The sequence below is a fragment of the Pterocles gutturalis genome, unplaced genomic scaffold (genome assembly GCF_000699245.1).
Source record: "Pterocles gutturalis isolate BGI_N339 unplaced genomic scaffold, ASM69924v1 scaffold32729, whole genome shotgun sequence".
In the NCBI taxonomy this organism is placed as follows: domain Eukaryota; kingdom Metazoa; phylum Chordata; class Aves; order Pterocliformes; family Pteroclidae; genus Pterocles; species Pterocles gutturalis.
In genome coordinates, this window is record NW_010136813.1 from 2,355 (window position 1) to 21,945 (window position 19,591).

A 19,591-nucleotide genomic window follows, 5' to 3' on the forward strand; every position below is an offset into this window, starting at 1 on the left:
ATTGGGCGACGGTTATATCCAGCTTTTGCTCTCCATTTTCACTCTCTTGAAAACTGCCCTGGAATAACTCCATCACCAGGGTTCATTGCTTTTCTGAAGTTCCCACTCGCTCCTTGGGCTCCTACCATCTCCCAATCCAGCGCAGGCAGAGGTACAAGGCACTTTTTGCACTTTTTGGAAGCTTGGTTTCTTCCAAGAGAGAGAAGTCAGCTCTTTGATCCCACTTCTCCCTGCTAAAGGTAGGCCTGTTTCACAGCCCTGTGCTTGGAATATTGGTCCCAGAGAAAAAAGGTCCATTCCTCTCCTCAAACAGCGTCTCCTGCAAGGCTCAGCTCTGCAGAGTCCTGATCATAGTAATGCTGAAACAGTCTTTCTTGGCAGCAGATGTGCATAGCATTGTAGGTATGTAGGAGCAGGTGAGGGAAACGAGCTGTAAAGTAACACACAAAATCATCTGGGATGGAGCCCAGGGTCTCCTGCACCTCTGGAGGCAGTTCCCTGTAATGGTGCTTCTGTAAAGGAAGAAAAGGATAGGGAAAAGCTCCGTCAGAGGGTACGTGTGCAAGGACCCTCTTTTAAATAGAGCTGTCTGTACAAGATGTGCTTTAATGGACAAAGTATCCTCATGTTAGTCTATCGTAAAGCAGCTCAATACCTAAAATGAGGTAAGAGAGACCTAGACTGGCAGCACACAGCAAAAGGAGGCAGAACCACAGGGTTACGTATTGCTCACAGAAACAAGTCCTTTACCTTATTTCTCATTGCCCTCAGCAGATCCCTTACGGAGCCTCCTTTATACGATCTGAATTTTCGAAGATCTGCAAAAGAAATGACGAGATTTCTTTTTGTGCTTTGATGCAGTTTTAGTTGCTGGCCTGAAAAGTAAGGTATGTGTGCCCACCATCACATATCCTTACAGGTGTGTTTCAATATATAAACGTACTTTTTAATTTGAAGAAATACTTTTCTGACAAGTAAAGGTCCTGTGCCAAAACGGAGACAGTGCATGTAACTCTTTTCCAATCTGATAAAATACTGTCCCTTACCTGTCTGAAGAGGAACAGTGATGTGCTCTCTCCAGTCCATCTTCACCACCTCTCTTCCGCCTCTTTCTAATTGCTTGACTATTGGACCATCTAAGGATTCCTTCTCTATCCGGTCACTAACATCCTGGAAGAGACATTCAGCTTAGTTCTAGTTTTACTTCCAAGCTTTTCCCAACAATTTAAAATCACTTCTTCTGGCCAATTACAGCCTGGCCCAATAATGGAGTTATGATCCTACATCACTCCATGACAAAGTGCAATACAATGGATTGTGCTTGGGACGGGGATACAGAAGTTTCTGAGACGAGTTGTTTCACCATCTGCCAAAGCCTTTTTACCACCGAGCAGATGATAAAGCTGGGAACAACCTCAAGTCCTCAGCCAGTTCCCCCCCCACCAGCATTAAGCATGCGTGTTCACCACAGTGGGCTACTCTGTTCTTGAAAACCCACCTGGCAACGTGTTCTGCATTGCTGCTGTACCTGCTAGAGACCCTCCTCACTCCGATTTAAGTTGGTAATGTCACATCCTAGCCCGCTATAAAAGATCTTTGGCAAGACTAAGCCATTTTCTTAGAGATACCACCTAAGTATTGCTTCACTCCTCACTGTAAGGTTATAGATTCTATCACCCCAAACATCTGCAAAGCTAGGAGAGACTGAATTCAGGATTTGGAGAATGTCTACGGGAGTGAGTCCTTAGAACTGAAAGGATTGGAAAGGTCAACACAAACCTGAAAAAACTGGAGCTGTTTTTCTAAACTCCAAAAGAATGGGTGTTTGAGCACACAGCTGGCAGACGGGCGTTTCTGAGGGTCCATGTTTATCATCTGCTCTATTAAATCACGAGCAATTATGTCTTCTGCAAGGAAAAGGATGATAATTCTTAGGCTGTGGCGAAATCTAATGTGTTGTATTTTAGAAAATAATTATTATGTCCTCCACCATGATCCTGAATGCTAGCCCCACCAGCTCAAGTACTGCCCTCACAGGTACGCTGGGCAACCAACAGAAAGCCAGTAGTGCTGTATCAGTGGGATTAGGAAGATCAAAGCTCAGCTCTTTCCTACCCTTTAAATACATGAAATAACTCTACAGTCAAGCTTGCAGGGTTCCAAATTTTGTATCCTAGAGATCCTTTGGGGTACTAATTCTAAAAACTTTAGGAGCTTTATTTCAGGAGTACTTTAGGAGTACAACTTTCACCACTGCCAGGCTGGGAATCACTGCGTGTCATGGTTCTGTCCTTTCTGGTGGTATTTTAACACACACGGAAAGTTCACTAACCTCTGTCATGCTTTATGTTTACTGTGCTTTTCTTACCGTGCCTCCCTGCATTTAAAGACTCCAGGCTGTATGCACCCAGCAGAATGTTGGCTTGCCGCTGTAGAGATTTCCCAAAGGGATGGCTGCCTTCAGATACCACGTAATAAAAGACACAGCCAGCTGAAAAGATGTCCACGGTGTATGTCTGCAAATAAACAACCTTTAATAGCAATAGCGCATTTCCCTCCCCCCCCGCCCCAAAGGCTTTAAGCCATCATCACAGGTGGTTATTTTGCATCTAAGAGCAGAAGAAAACTTTTCAGAATCACATATTCAGCTGCAAGCCAGCATGAATGCCCAGGCATCAAGCACTGCGTATCTTAAGGTGTGACTGCAACAAGGTGCCGCCTGTTGATTGTGCTGCCTTCTCCCAGAGGAGCCTGATGGGAAGTGGAGACTTACAGGGTTCTCTTTGCAATCTTCACTCAGCATCTCTGGCGCAATCCACCCTTCGGTGCCTGGCACGCCCGACCGACGGCTAAAGCTGTGCCTGCCCACCGCCAGCTTCTTGCACAGGCCGAAGTCTGAAATCATAGCTTTGACTTTCCCGTGGGCATTAGGCATCGAGATGAGGATGTTATGGGGCTTCAGGTCCCTGTGGACTATTATAAACACCCATTTATCCACTCCAGGAAATCTTGACGATATTTGTAAATTTTTAATATATTCGCATTGTAAACCTTTCACAAGGCTGAACCATCATTCGTTAAATCAAAGTCCTAACCTCAAACTATTGTCTTTGGTAGAGGCTCATCCCTGTTTTATTCCATCAGCACTAGTCATCGTGTTTCATGACTTCTATCAAAAAAGTGCAGCACGCTGAACAAATGGTAATGACGAGCTTTACTGCTCCAGTGCAGCAGAATGTTACGGGGACAAAGGCAGTGTCAAAGTACAGACACCATTGCTGCCAGCACTTAGGTGGAGCTTCTACAGCTCTCTCTTCTGGAAAGACTAAACAAGCTCCCAGCACCAGACCAGTTTCTCTGCTTTTTTTTAGTTAAGAAAATACACCCATACCGACACAAGAGGCGTTCTTACCAATACTAAGGGAGTGCAGGTAAGCAAGACCAGATGTTGTCTGTTGCAGGAGAGTGATGGGTTGTAAGCCATGGTGACTGAAAGCCTTCTGTTCAACATACTGTAAATTACAACAGAAAAAGAGGAGATTCAGACACAGCACTGCTTATCATTAACCCCTGCATAAACAGTCAGTATACCCCCTTCACCCCTGCAAAAAGACTGGGTAAATTGCAGGCTAAGGCTGGCTACTAACACACATAAGAGTTTTGTTTTTTTTTTTCCTGAAGGTGATGATCTCTAAAAAATTCAGAGCTAGAATTCTATATAGCACTGTGCTGCAGAAGCAAGAGTAGAGGGTCTTCAAAGTCCAGATGGCAGGAGGAAAAGGATGACTAGAGGACAGTCCTTCACAAGAAGGAAAATCAGGGGACAACAACTTCTATCCTTAAACCAGTACAGGGTTAGGGATGTCTTTCTAAAGGTCTGAAATCACCCCTCTTGTAGGAATGTGTAATTGTCACAGAGGTGAGGGTGCGAGTACATCTGCAGCAGGCACTTCAGCCACTTAAGCTAAAGGAAATTGAAGGCCTTCCAGGGAGAAGACTTTCACAAATTCTGTAGGTTTGCAAGTGACTCATCACCTCCTGTAAAGTGGCAGCACACAGCTCAATGGCTATGTACTGAAACTGCCGGTCCTTCTCCGTGCAGAAGTAGCGGATCACGTTAGGATGCTCATCGGACTCTCGCAGCAGCTGTACTTCACGATCTGCAAAGCTGAAGCACTCAGGAAGAATTCTTTTAACTGCAACATCACGGTTGTCAAATGTCCCCCTACAGACAGGAAGGAAAACCACATCATCCTCTTACACTCTGTACACAAAGTGAGTGACAACAGAAGACATTTTACAGAGGATTTCTCATGCTGGTAACAGATACATTTGGTCATCAAACATTTCTAAGGCAAGTAAAGTCTTCTACCTGTACACAATTGTCCCTTCAGCTCCATGTCCCAGTACATCTTTTGGGTTAAACGAAATCTTGCCAACCATCACTCTGTTTGCATCTTCATCTGAACAAAAAACAAACAAGGACTGGTTTCAGATGGGTTGAGTCAGCCTTTTACAACTGCACATCCTCCTGGGCCAGTATGTAAAAGCCTGTTTGCTCATGTTTAAATTAACACCACACATCATCAAAACAAATGCACATCTGCATTTTGGTACTCACACCGAGTGGCCAATACTCACTGGTGCCCAAGTGATCCAACATAGAGAGTCAAACATTCTGTACACACAACACCTGCCATAAGGTCTGGAAAGATTGTGTCTCAAGACAGTATAAGAGACAAGTGGTTTTCAGCAGACAAACTCTAGAAAGTTTTATAGATGTCTTGCTGATGGACAGGTGTGGAAGTGGGTTTACTAGCAATTCCCCTGAATAGCCTTTAGAAGGGACAAAAGAGTGCACAGGAAGATCAGGCAAGAAGGAAGGCCGTGCTGCATAATCCTTATTTCTCGATTGCAGTTAATCGTAATAATACATATTTTTATTTAAATGAACCTCTCCCTAGATGGCTACAGGCTATAAGAATGTACCACCATGGACAACATAATCCCTCAGACTGCAGTTCTGAACTGGATGTTTTTCTAAAGCAAATAATCCTGCTCAAAGTCAGGGCACAGCACACCTGCACAGTGTTTTGCAAATGGTCAGACTAACTGGGAATGATGGTCCTTCTCAGGCTTCTGATCTATGAAGTGTCATCAATAAGTATTTTAATTGTTGTCCTGAATCATCATACAGACTGGGGAAATACAGAGACTCACAATAAAAGATGCTGGATCAACTTTACCTCCTTCTTCTTGCTCAGTGGAGAGGCAGCTCCCAACATCAGATGTGGAGATGCTGGAATACGCAGAATGGTTTGATGCTTTGGGGGACACATTTGGTGTGCTGGTAGCTGAGCTCTCTGTCCGTCCATAGGAGGTGTCCAAGAAATCTGCTTCTGGGGGTAGGTCACTGGGAGCACGAAAGGGCAGCTTCTGTTGCTGCAAGAGCTGAATCTTCTCTTCCAGCTGGTGCTGCCGCTGCTGCTGCTGATGTACACTCTGTGAGAAAGGACCTCAGTGCCGTAAGTGGAGTGAAGTTTCTTATAGTCACATCACAAAAGGGAACTCTATAGCTATTGGGGTAGCTGCATCCCAAAGGTAGGAGGAAAACTCTCTTGTTATGACCCTACCAGCCAAGGAGGCTGGGGAACTTTCACTCACACACTTTCAACTTCATTCTGAACTTCCCCTGCAAAGCTGAGAAATCGTACTGGTTGGTTAATATGGCAAAAGTAAACTATTACTAGGTTAACTAAGTGTCTTTAAACCGCAGAAGGATAAAAGCCTTCATCCAAAAGCTGGAAAATTTGAAGCCAATGGTGTTAAGATCATGTCCATGAAGAGTAACAAATACAAAACCAAAATTGGTGGGATGAAAAGAAAAATATCTGCAGAGCTGGCATATATGGCCAGGGAAGTCACTGTTATGTCAAGTTTGTAGCCTTTGCGACTCCCTGCACATCTGTGAGGAGGAAGAAGAAACCCTGTAGTGCGCTACTTTCTAACCCTCCTGTATCATTTCTTGGGCTGTGAAATGTTACTGACTCTCCCAAAACCCAAAAACACATCAAGCTGAGTCAGCGTTACCATTGGATAAGCGATGATAAAAGCCACCCAGCCCACAAGCAGGAAGGTGCTGAGAATGATCGTGGCCATATCTTTCAGCATGGAGTCCACAGGAGCCTCTGGCCGAGGGACAGGCCGAGCAGGTTTCTCCTCAATATCCTTTGGAACAGCAGGAGGCACCTCTGTTGAGGAACCTTCAACTATGTCAATGACCTAAGAGGCAAAGAAAGCTCCGTTAGCGCAGTATCTTCACGGGTAGTGGAGCATTTATATACTAGTCTTTCTGTGAATAAATTTTCAATAATATCTAAACCTACCAAGTTTCACATATGGAAAAAAAAATGCAGTTAAAAACCCTAATTCTGAGATAAAGAATGGCACATCATCAAACCAGTTGATTCTAGGTGCTAAGTACATGAAAATCTGACACAAGATGTGAATTCATTCCACGTAGCTTTTCTTCTGCGCCCTTCCCCAGCTTCTACTCCTTTACATTCTTCAGTCATCCAGCAAGATGATTATTCTCCTCACAAACCTCTTCAATAGTGGCTTTATCAGAGTCAGCCGGAATCACGTTTTCAGGCCTCTTAGGTAAGTTGCTTGGGAATTTCTCCAGGATCTTTGTAGGGGCAGATAATGGTGTTTCATGGTGCCCTTTAAATAAAACACATTTGTTGAAATAAAATGTTGTCCTATTTAGGAAAGGTACCCTTGATTTCAGCATCTTTGCTGAAGAGCATATATAAAGTTGATTTCTAAAAGGCTTGAGAACATCACCAAACAAAAGCTCAAATTAAAAAAGGTGGCAGTTAAGGAAGCTGAAAGTTACACCCATCCCTGCCACAGAGATCATATAGCATATATCACTTAAATTGTAAACTTGCATCACTTGAAACTGAGCTTCAGATAGTTCTTAATTTTTGAAGCAAAATTGTAAATGCCCTGAAAAGTCAATTCCAAAATTTTGGGATTTGGGACACCCAGGACAGACTGACAGTTTATTAATGTCATCTTCAGTCTCTGTGCCTTAATCCTCCATTTGTAAAATGGGGAAAACATGACTGTCTGATCCGTATGATGAGAATTAAAGTAACATTATGCACAATAAAAAAATCTAAAGGAACCAAAATGCAGTATTGACAGTAAATAATGAATTATCTGTACCCATCTCTGAAGGAGGGGCAAATAAACAATAAAAAACTTTCCACATATTGAGCTAAGCACTCTTCATCCTGTACACTGAAGAAAGCAGCGGCCTTGGGAAAAACAGTATGCAGTCATATACTTAAAGATATTCATACGCAAATGAGGACAAATTAGAAACGATTACTGGAATTCAGTAATTACTGCCTGAGTTCAAGCAGTCATTGTGACTGATTCACAGCAGCTGAGTAACTCCTCGGAGGTTTGGATTAGAACTGTCCGCCAGATGGCAATGCGATCCCGCAGAGCGGCAGAGCAGGGCACCTCGCATACCTATTAAAAGCCAGTCGTTCCAATAGTTCAGTTTGTTCTTTTCCTTCAGTCTCCCTGAAAACTTTACATCCGTACTGGGGGTGATAACACATTCGCCATTGTCTTCAATCGTGACTCCGTCTGTTTTTGGACCCTCTAGTAAGGGTATGGCACTGCCGCGGGGCTAGAAAGGAGATTACTGTTACAATTTAGGAAGCACTGTGTCCCTGTAATATTTAAATAGGCAACAAAAAAAAATGGAGGTCACAATTGGTGGGCAGGTAAAAATTACTGGCAGCAAAGTCACTGTAAGTAAACACTGCCATTATGCCCTCAGCAGCTGCTTCAACAACCTTGGACGTTAGACCTTCTAAGTTACATGTTGCCTAAGAGATGAGATTACTCTCTCTTTTTTTAGAAAAGTTAAACAGGATCATTATTTCCTACCTGGAAAGTGTGAGCCACAGTGCGAGCAAAACAAAAACTGTGATGTAGTTTCCTAACTATGGGGAGTTTCTTTGATGAACAAAACAACAATTTTAACATTAACTACAATGCACCAACAACACCTCATAGCAGCCTCTGGTCCCCTCCTGCTAATCTTGCCTGGCACCATTCCTGACGAGCTACAGTTACTTCTTTGCAGCATTTGAAATGATTCCTGAAATACAGTCGTGCATTCTAAGGCTTACTGTTAATTGTTTCATGAAATAGTTACTTTGCTATGCATTTCTTGATAGCAATCTGCAATCTGAAATCAAATTTCTGTAATGTACAGCCTTCAGTGTTTTGTTTTCTATTTTACTTGGATCTCTTTGCCACTTCACTATGGCAAAGTTGTCTTTTTTAATATATTTTTATGTATGTTTCCATTTAAACTTTTTTTTAAACCCATGACAGTACTATTTTGTAAAGGCACTTTTCAGCAGGTGTCATTCGACTCTTGCAGCTCTCAACTTACCACAACAGTTACCCCTTCATGCACCATTGATGGCGATGCATACAAACTTGTGGAGTATTTCCCTAAAAAAGACTGGAAAAAAACAATAAGTGTTAGAAAGAAGTAGGCGAACAGATGTTTTACCATCTTAGCTAAAACCCTGGCAACACAAGAATAATGCATGAGTTTCTCAAATCACCAATATTTGTATCTTGAAAAGCCTGGATCTGTAAAATTGTTTTAAGTACCGCTGTACTATGAATGAAGCCATTATTTTTAATTATGAAAGCATTACTGGCTGATTATTCACGTCACAATTACTCATTTGACATAACTTATGTCCCGTTTTCTGCATTACTCAAGGCTTCACATTATAAAAACCAATTCCATTCCCAATTGTAAGAAATTATTCAGCACAGAACATTTGATAAAAGTTATGAACATACATTTCCTAAGTTTATGACAGATTTTTTTTTTGGTCTACGCCTTTAGACAGCAAAGGTCAAATATGATATAAAATAATGTCTGGAGAACCAGAGCTGCTTTTATGTATTCGTTTCACCATCTTGCATCTTGTAGAACAATCCTTCACTGAATGTATATAAACAAGGTTTTAATGACAAAGCACTGTCAAACAGACAGTGAGAACAACAGGAATATTCATGCTCACGTCAGTTTGCTCTTGGTCTCTGTTTCCTTTGGGAAAGGATATTTCCACTTGGTAATGTGTCCAACCTCCCCAGACATGAACGTCAAGTATCGCAGAGTTTCTATCCCCACGTTAGTGTGCATAACTTTCCGTAATCCTTCACGTTGCCAGATGTAAAAAGCTACCACAGGAGAAGCGTAATTCTGAATCCACAGTACGTCCCCAGACTCACTGTCTACGGTCACCACCAGCCCATCGCCATTAGACACAAAGTGGGACATTTCTACAATATACAAATACAGAGGAGATTACCTGGACTGCTGCAGACATGCAATATTAATAATACATAGTAACAGGAAAAAGACAGCAACTAAATTCTTACTGTATTTTATGTCTTCATCAGGCAGAGTAGCTGCATAATCAAAATAGGTGGCATTCCATCGCAGCTCCTTCTTCTTGGTATCATACATTGTGATCGTGTACTCTGTTAAAAAATATACAGTCTGTGAAGCAAAAAAACCTATGAGAGAATAGAATCAATCATCTCAAATCTGAGATATCTTCAAAACACCACACACACCACTTACTGCTCTCTGCATTTCATTTTCCCAGCAATCCTGACAAATATTTCACAGCCGTTGGAGATAATGCCCAATCCACTCACATACTGATCTACAGGAACCTCGGATCAAGCCCTACTGCCCACATTCCCAGCATTTTGTTTTTATTGCACAGCTTCGTCTGATGTATTTTGTTTTACTTGCAAGTTTCCAAAATTTGCATCCTAAAACTCAGCGTACCATGTTCTGTAACTGAACCATCCCACTTAAAGAACACATTAATATAGAGATTACAGAACACAACTATAGCACTTACTCCTTTTTACTCGTCAACACCTATATGGTGTTGGTCTAATTTTAACAGTTATTCAGAATACTGCATTTGTAATTTCAGCGGATATGCTGTATCTCCATTTTTGTTAAACAGTTTTTATAAAAGCTGTGTGTTACAGAGCAAACTTGGGTTCACAGCTGCTACTAGAATGCCCTGTTAAACAGAATATAAATGCCACTTACTCAACAAGAAGAATAATGGACCATGCCTACTGCCAAAGTTTAAGAAAGCAGTATCTTTCTGCTGCTATAAAGAGTTAATAATTTTTCTGTACACAGTCTAAAATCATAATTTACAGAAGTTTTTCTAATAAATAAACTTGAAAAGCTGAACAAGGGCATTTGTTATGATCCTAAACTTTAAAAACAATGACAACAACGAATTTTCTTCTAAGCTGCAGAAAAAAAAGCATATGACCTGTTCTCCCAAGATACAGGAGGGATGTTGACGGGCAAAGACTTTCTGCAAACGAGGAAGTCAAGGTTTGCTGTTTCTCCCCAGTCATGAGGTCAATCACATACCAAATATCCTGTTTTTTACCTGAAATCATAATTTAAGCCGCATTACCATTCAGTTGGAAAATGACACTTCCATCAAGCTTTTCAGTCTTTTTTTTTTTCTTTAGTAGGCTCACAAACTTAGCATGAATAAAGCATTTTTAATAAAACAATTTCTCATATTCAAGCTTAGTTTCATCACTTAGCACTACTGGCCAATCCCCAATAATAAGAAAAAATAAATACAATATCTAGAACAGTAAGCACATAACAATAAGCTGAATTATTTTTTCACACTGATAAAATCTAACCAAGTTCTGAGTGTAGAAGATCCTGTGAGCTAGCAGAAGAGGAGACTGAAGTGCTAATGTTGAAGGACAGTCAGTGGAAAAAAATTATGTAGGTCTACACATTTCAAATTGATTCAGGATTGTAATCCTAACACCCCACTCAAGACTATGTGAGCCATGACCTTAAGCATTTCTTTGATGCTAACATAGACACTCCAAATAAACATTTTTCACTCCTTCACTGGAGAGACGCAAAGTGGAGAATGAGAAGTAGGTATTGGCCCTTCAGGAGATTAAAAAACCAGTACTCAGTTCATCCTGATCCTTCAGTAAAAGCTGCCCTTCCTTATTCCTTTCTCCTCCCAAATCCATCTGCAACTGGAATGAGTCAGGACAGTGAGACACAAATGTTATTAACTGTCATATAAATGAACTGACTGTATCTCAGATGATAGAGGGTGTCTAACTGTGTTGCAATGGGATTTCTAATTTAATCGTCAGGCAGTCAATGGCATTTATAAGCTTAAGAAGATTTTAAGTAGGAGTCACTTTTTGTTGAGAGATAGCATCTCAAGAAAACTAAAGACACCTATACAGACTATTCACTTCTTAGAAAAGCTATTTCCTCCCTCATGAAACACGGTTGGTTTTTAATGTGTCTAACCATGTTGCAATGGGATTTCTAATTTAATTATAATTGTCAGGCAGTCAATGGCATTTATAAGCTTAAGAAGATTTTAAGTAGGAGTCACTTTTTGTTGAGAGATAGCATCTCAAGAAAACTAAAGACACCTATACAGACTATTCACTTCTTAGAAAAGCTATTTCCTCCCTCATGAAACACGGTTGGTTTTTAATCTTCAAACAACAATTGAATTCTATGTTAATCAGATTTTCTGTCATCAGAAAGGTTGATTAAAAACTATATTTAATCCCCAAAACAAAGCATATTTCCACGCAGTCTGTCTGGGAGTCTCTACATTTTCTAGCCACTGAACATATCAGAACCTAGAAGAGATTTTGAGCTCACCCATGTACAGGATCCCATCCGAACTCCGACAGGGAGATGCCTGCACCAGCTCTGGGATAGTAAATGGAAGTTTCTAGGGAACAAAACACAACAATAAAAACTTACTCAAATTGGTGTGATAGCCTTCACATTTGTTCACAGAAAAGAGTGGTCAGAAAACTTCAGATATCTCAAATGACAGGTTTTTAATTTTTGTTTTTATTATTGCAGTGCCTGAGAACTTGAAATTTCAGGCCAAGGCCCTGCTCTGCAAACCCCCAACAGAGAAAAGTCTTTCTCAGTGAGTTTACAACATGTGGGGTGTAAGAACTGTTTGCAGCTGAGAGGTTTGGAGGCCAAGACTCTGGTTTTAAGGTCTACCATCATCACTTACAAACTGCCTGGGCTCCAACGTACCGTGGTTTAATTGCTTAACCTGTAACGAGTGTACAGCGGTTCCCCACAGCACTGACAGGAACATCCACGGAGGCCAGGTATCTTCATACCCGTGAAACTGCTGAGAGGGCGAAGCATGAATCCCTGACTGAGGAGTCCTTAGATGCTGCTGAGCCTGCACTGCTCTTACAGAAAGGGCGACAATTTTACTAAGCGTTAAGACCGTCACTGGGATGAGGTCACAAGAGTCACAGACGATACACCAACAGTAAAGATCAGCCCTTTGCCAAGTTTATTTAAACATGCTATAAAGTCACTCCACTCTTGCTTCAAACTATTATAATAGTGATTCTAAACAGAAACTAAATTAATTCAAAAAGAGAGGAGATGAACAGAATAAAGGAATGGATTCAAATAGATTGCTGCTTCCTGGATTCACCCACGAGAAGAACGGAGAATCATTTTGCAAATTATGATCTGGCTGTACTGGGAGGCAGGGGGAGCGGTGAGTAAATACTAAAATATTTAACAATATTAAAGTTCTTAAGGAAAATCATAGCAGCTGCCAGAGAAAATAAACTTGTGGGAAGCCAAACATTTTATCTGAGTATCACCACAAAGTTTAAAAATAAAAGTCAAACATTAGCTGGTATCTATGGGTTACATGGTTTGGTGACTATTTTGAAAATTTTCAGCATTTTTGTCTTCTTACTAAATCTTATAAAGACATCTTCTAAAGGTGTCCTGCCTTTTGGCAGATGGTTTTAGAAAATTAAGTATTTGGGTAGAAGGGATATATCTGATTTGTATCATTCTGGGTACACCTCTCCCATCAAATCGTACAGAGATTATTGAGTGTTTGGATAATAGCCCTTAAATTCTATTTGTCATCATCATTATTTTAGCAAGTTACAGAAAAATAGTACAAGTGGACAAAAGATAAGTGTTGTTGATATTTTCAAGAGGAAATTATTTCCTGACCATCACAAGAAATGTGGCAACTTTCTGCTCTAACAAAATAAAGTGTGTTTTCACTCTGCAAAGGTGCTGGCAACACCACACAGGGCACTGTCATTCCACAGATTTGTATCCTTACATCAGCACAGGCAGCGGATGCTGGTTTTTGGCTAGTCTGATCAAGCTTTTCCAAGAAACTGGTACACTTCCATTAAGCAGTACAAAAGCCTGCAAAACTTTACAGTACTCTCAAGAAATAAGTTCCCTTGGTGACTTATCCTTCGTGTGAGTCTGATTAGGGCACTTTCCTAAAAATTATCAAAGGAGAGAATTTAAAAAGTATACTTACAGTCAAGCCTTCACTATTCTTGCCACCAAGCGTATACAAACTGCCATCATTTGGGTCTGGAAGAAAGGCTGGCCTAGGAATTAAGCAGCAATTATAAATGATAAAAAATGTACTGTGCTTCTCAGAGAACAGGAAGGCAACAATGGTCAGTACTGGCTTTACAGAGAAATTCATCTGACATTATATTTTTTACTCTGTATTATCCATTTTTTGAAATTTCATTTATTAACTGTGAAAATGAAGAAATAAGATTACTAATACATTTGAAAATTCAAAGATCCAATTTTGGGAGGCAATCACTTAGGTGAAAGCTTTTAAACAAGATCTATATGCTTTTAAAGTCCCACAGAATTAAAAACAAACCAGACAAATAAAAATAGAGAACACACAGCAAATAACAGTAAAAGAGTTGCTAGAACTAAGTCAATTTGCAAGTTCTATAAAAAAACCACCCCAAACCCCAACATCAAAAACAAACCACAAAAAAAAAAAAAAAAAAAAAAAAAAAGGATGTACTTTGTTCCTTCAGAGCCAAAGTTAAGGCCCCAAAATTTTCTAGTTAAATGTCAGATTATTCTGCTGGAGGATCTACTCTGAAGTAACAGCTTGAGGGTATCATTTGAAGATTCTGGCAGTGGTGGTGGTTGGAGTTTCCTATGCTTCACTATTTTTAGTCTTTCATTCGAAGGGAATAGGTACAAAACCCAGAGATCATTCCTGAGCTGCTGCTGTCATTCTCAAAGCTGCTCAGTTAAGATTGTGGCGCAGGCAGTGCACTTGATCTCAACCTGAGCAAGGGCTCCACAGGACAGTCTGCAGGCAGGATGTTTCTTTTTAGTGCTACAAGTAAGGGAATTATGTCTGGCTAATTATATCCTTTCTGTCTCTGCTCTCTAAACCACCTTAAATTGACTTATGCAACAAGGTATACAGCTTGTCTAGAACAGAGATAGTTTTGGTCAAATCAAACTAAATTTCAATGTGTCAGTGAAATTGAACAAGCAGTAAATGAGATAAAAGAAACAGACTTACTCTTCCACATGTATTGGGACCTGGAGTACAGGATCTGCATAAACAGAAAAAGTCATAATATTGGCAATTCAATTCCTCGAACTCACTAGACACAGGATTAAGTCAGGCCTTCAACACCTTGCTCGTTTTCAAAAGGCAGATGAACCAAGTTTGACCAGAGCCACCTCAGCAGCCTCAACGATCTCCTGTTTGGTCGTGAAACGAGGTTTGTCAAATGGGAAAGTACAAAGCACCTGAGAAGTTTTAAACCTCCTGAAGTTCTTTGCTCAGTTTTATTCATGCTACTCCCCAGCCACCCCCGGGAGGGGACTTGGAGAAGACAGCAGCACTGTACTGCATCTCGAGTTTTCTCCTATTTCTCACTTGGACAGAGCACACAGAGCCTGTTAGAACTGCCTGTATACATGTTCATAAAAACTCTTGCCTCCAATATGTTTAACTTAATTTAAAATGTAACACACAAACTGAAAACCTAGTGGAAATGAACGGAGGACTGCCAATAACCCAAGAGCAAGACTTCAACACAAGTAAAAAAAAAAAAACTTTGTTCCACTTCCTGCTCCAAGATAAAACTTTGGTGATCAGCACGTCACTGACAAACAAAACAGAAGTCTGCCAAGGGCTACACAAAATTACCTAAAGCCTGATTTTTTCATTTAAATAATCTCCCCACCAAAATTTATCAAAGAATCCTCATTACATAAAAATCAAAAGGTTTGGAAACAATCTCACAGTAGTTGGCATTTTCAGTGATCAGAATCACAGTTCAGCTTTCATCAACAAAAATAAGTTATGAAATAAAAACTGACAATGTTAGAACTGAGTCCTTACATATTAAAAGGTAAATTAAGAACAATAACTTGATTTTTTATGTAAGGTGATGTGACCTCGAAATTACTATCAGAGGCCTCAAAAAATCCTGAATCATGGGATTTCAATCCTGATGCCAAAAGCACAAAAGTTCCCAGATTTTAAGACACGCTCTACAATTTCCAAGACAAACGTGTGCTTATTTATGGCTCTATTGGCAGAAAGTAATTCGGAAGTCAAGGGGATACAAGGTATCGTCACTTCTGCAGGGGAAACTCAAACCATTACACTAGAATAAACTGGAGTAAGAAGATGAAAGATGACCAAGCAAACAAACACTGTTTTTTCACCTGTTCTGTCTCCATGCAAACATCATGATGCAACAGGAAGGAAACAGGAACATAAATAATGATGTTTTGAGAACCTTTGACTGAGAAACTGGCGCAGATTCTGGAGAGCTCGAGTCTACTGTTACATTTGCAGAGCTAAGCAAGCTAAGAAAAAGAACTTCAGGATTCAGGAGAGTCTGGTTAGTAATGCTTTCCTATAGCTCCCTCTCTGCCCTCAAAACACAATGAGTAATACTAATACAGTACAGCTTTTTTGGACTAATAACTTGATTTCACTTAATTTTCTAAGACCAGGCAATCTACTTTAAAAAAAAATGCCCCACTCTGCTCCAACTATCTCAAAGGTCTGAGAGGTGCTGTGTTATCGATGGTGCAGCACCATAACAGTGAAAGAACACACACACATATATATATGCAATATTTACTTGCACTAAGCTTTTACCCCCAAGCTTGTATTTCTGAAAGCTGCTGGAAAAATGGCACTTATAACAATTTCACCAACAAATGTACCCTAACAAGCAATGCCAGAAATCCCATGAATGTCTCTGCAACTTCTCTAGTTTTTCTAAAGCACTCTTGCGTATTCTGCAGAAGACGTGAACAAAAGCTTTATGACAAGTTCCACGCTGTTCAGCCTGTGCTCTGCAGAAGCAACATGCTCATGAGAAAGTCCTTAAACTTTTCTTTAGCATCATGTCTTCAATATCGAGAACAACAGTGCTTCATCAGAAGTGAAAAAAAAATCCTGCTTTTACTTGTTTTATCAGTAAATGAAATTTGATTTACTAAAAATGATAAAACAGAGGTAGATGGAAGAGATTAATGTTATTACAAGGCAGCAGGAAATTTCTTAGTACTTGCACATGAACCAAGACAGTGATTATTCTGATGGGTTCCTGTAACATCTAAGTGTTGGATATGAACAGTTAGAAAGCATTTAGTAGCAAGATCTGATTCATTTCCACGCATGAGGCTGTTCACAACGGTGAACACAAACAGATGGAGTTTATTTTCTGAAGTGACAGAAATTCTCCCTTCACTACGAGCACCATCCTCCTGGAATGCCAGGCTGTGGAGAGTCTCTACATTTTTAGCTACCAGCGTGATGTAAATTTTGTCATTTTCTTAACACTTTCATGATCTTGAACTAAGGTTTTAGCTCTGTGAAGGTACTTTGAAGACAGACAATGAACCCTTCACATTCACTTTCATGTGGTTTGGGACATATTCCAACTTTATTTCAAAGTTTATTTTGAAATAAGAACCCACTCTGAGATAAAACGAGAATCTTGAGTTTAATTTATTGTTGTCAGGTGTTACAATAAGTTTTGTATGCTTAAAAAAAGACTAGCAAAAAATGAGTTGTCTTATAGCTGAAGTCACCTTTTGCTCCACAACGGGTCAAACGGAAAAAGTTCTTGCAAAAGTCAGAGAACTGAGGCCTTATCTTCTCCTCAACAGCTCAGCACTCAAATGCGAACATGCTGAGACTGGAATCACGTAATCCTGCTTTCAAAATTTCCCTGAACCACAGTTCCCTGTAATTAGGTAAGTCATTCTAATGGGCCCGATCTGTTCCAATACCAACAGCGGCGATAATAACCACAGAACAAAGCGGTAAGTATACTGCACTGGAACAAAAACTTCACAGAAAAAATGTGACAAAACCGTGACAAAAATCCAACTGCCTCTCCCTCCAGCTTCCATTACCTTTAGCAGAGGAAAAGCCAACTTCTTGCAGCGTCCTACACAAAGGTTTTTGTATGGCCAGAAAACACTTGTGCAGGTGTCATTTGCTTGTGAGTGGGCAGAAGTACATGACACAATTCAGATTATTCCGAAATAATTCTGACCCCTATTTTGCATACATATATGGAAAAAGCCATCAATACAATTTTGAAACTACAACCATAATGCATTTGACTTTTCTCCATATTTCACAAAGACATGATAAGATAAAATCTGACCTTTGACCAAAGCCAAGTCTTTTTTAATGCACAAGATAGAGTTGCACATTTGCATCACTGTAATGTGCCCTTAGATAGAAAATACCAAACCAGTGACTGAAAAGGAGAAGTGGCAGATTCTGAAACAGCAAATGAGTAAGTTGCAGCCCCACTTGGGATGAGCTGGAAAAAACGGTTTCCTGACCCAAGGCCCTACCATAACATTTGGGCTAATGGGCAAGTTTAAAATCATGTCATCCTTGCCTGCTTTGCAATTAGAGTAAATGAGATTAGAGATACTAACAAACTGTCCTCTGGAATTTGCTGAAAAGAGCTCTGTTCTACAATTGTTTTGTTTTGACAATCCTTGTTAATTTACAGCTAGACACAAATAGCCTGGGAACAACCACTGTTACCAGAGCAGGACCTACAGACCTCAGATTTGCCCTTTATTTGCCATTAATAGAGTCTTTGTATCTTTGTCTTATCACAAGTAAGGTATCAGAAATCAAAACCTTTTGAACTGATTGTGGGTCACAGTTTTTTTTGATTGCTACAGAGAACTGAGGTTCATAACAACATTTCTGCTGGCTCTAAATCTAGACACAAATCTGTACGTATTATATGTTCTTCTGGCAAATTACTTTGACTTAGTTCTTGGGGGAAAAGCTTTCAAGGATCTGGTGAATGAAAAGAAAGAGATTGCTCTGAACAATACAGAAGTACACATGGAACTGACTGTCAGAACAAGAGAGAAATATTCTGTCCAAGAGTACAGTCTGAAACACAACATTCTTAACACATCGAAGTTCAATATTCTGCTCACTAATCCAGGCTTTTGAGTTAATAAAGACATACAGGGTGATTTTTACAAAGATGAGGGGGAACAGGACAGTCTTAAAATCATGTTCTTAAAGCTCACACTGAAATCAGTATTGTGAATATAAAGTCTGACATTAAGGAGAAAAGCATTCTCCAGATTCCATCTTGCCAACAGGTTTCTCGTCTCTGTCTCTATCACTGTCTACGTCCTTACCTGCACGTAAAAGCAAGCCTACAGTGCTGCACGCCCGCACCTTTCAAAGAGATCTATGGGAAACGACAGAGAAATTTCATTTCTAGCAATTCTGGGGAAGAGATTTCATCCTAAGTAGTCTTGCTGAGGATGCTCACTAAATATCTTGCTACCAGCAAGCACAGAAAACACACACTGTCCCTTAGAACTGACAGCTCCTTTTATTGATCAGAGACAGCACCAAAAGCCCTGTTTAATCTCTGATCTGAAATGCGTGCCACACCCTCCCAGAGCCCTTTCCAACCAGTGCCTCTCAACACAATGTGTTTCTGTGGGGCCACAGCAGGAGCAAAGGCATCTCTCACAAATTTGGGGAGAAGAGGAATGTGGGTTTTTCTATAAACTTTCTAACCATACTGCAGCTTTCCAAAGCCCAAGGAATGAGCAGCATGAGTCACCCAGCCCCTGAAAAATCCTGAGAGCTGTCAGATAACAGGACCCACCCAAGCCAACAGGAAATGAAGGTATTAAGCACCTTCAATAAGTCAGTCCACAATCTTGCCACATATAACTGCAGGGAACCCAGCTTTATTTCCAAATGCCTGCAGGGTCCTATTACTAACTGACCCGTTTTCTTGACTGCTTTATGGGCAGCACAAGTATTCAGCCTGCCTTTCTTGCCAGCTCTACATGAAGGCAGGAAACCCAAACATATTATTGCGGTGATAACCACCGGCTCATTTACTCTGCATACCTAAGATAAGCTTCAGCGCTAAATTAAAACAAACTACATATGGCAAGATTTTCATGTTTAAGTAATGCCTGATAATGAACACCACCTTGTTTTCTTCCCCAGTGAAAATAATTTGTATATGAATTCCCCTTTGTTAACTACCTGGCTGCTTAAGGGCAGTAATAAAACGTTCTCTTCCT

The 19,591-nt window shown here is 40.4% G+C and overlaps 1 protein-coding gene across 1 annotated transcript in view; it reads right to left on the bottom strand.

Moving 5' to 3' along the window:
- Nucleotides 1–305: 305 nt before the first annotated feature.
- ERN1 (endoplasmic reticulum to nucleus signaling 1) overlaps nt 306–19,591 on the bottom strand; it is a 21,317-nt gene continuing 2,031 nt past the window's right edge. Inside the window, 20 exon segments of the mRNA XM_010082441.1 lie at nt 306–512; nt 751–818; nt 1,047–1,170; nt 1,780–1,907; nt 2,369–2,516; nt 2,774–2,973; nt 3,413–3,512; nt 4,036–4,225; nt 4,373–4,463; nt 5,247–5,502; nt 6,091–6,282; nt 6,605–6,723; nt 7,546–7,708; nt 8,486–8,557; nt 9,131–9,396; nt 9,496–9,597; nt 10,425–10,547; nt 11,825–11,897; nt 13,506–13,578; nt 14,538–14,571. Of these exon segments, the coding sequence (XP_010080743.1) occupies nt 306–512; nt 751–818; nt 1,047–1,170; nt 1,780–1,907; nt 2,369–2,516; nt 2,774–2,973; nt 3,413–3,512; nt 4,036–4,225; nt 4,373–4,463; nt 5,247–5,502; nt 6,091–6,282; nt 6,605–6,723; nt 7,546–7,708; nt 8,486–8,557; nt 9,131–9,396; nt 9,496–9,597; nt 10,425–10,547; nt 11,825–11,828 (2,553 nt within the window). The 5' untranslated portion in view covers nt 11,829–11,897; nt 13,506–13,578; nt 14,538–14,571.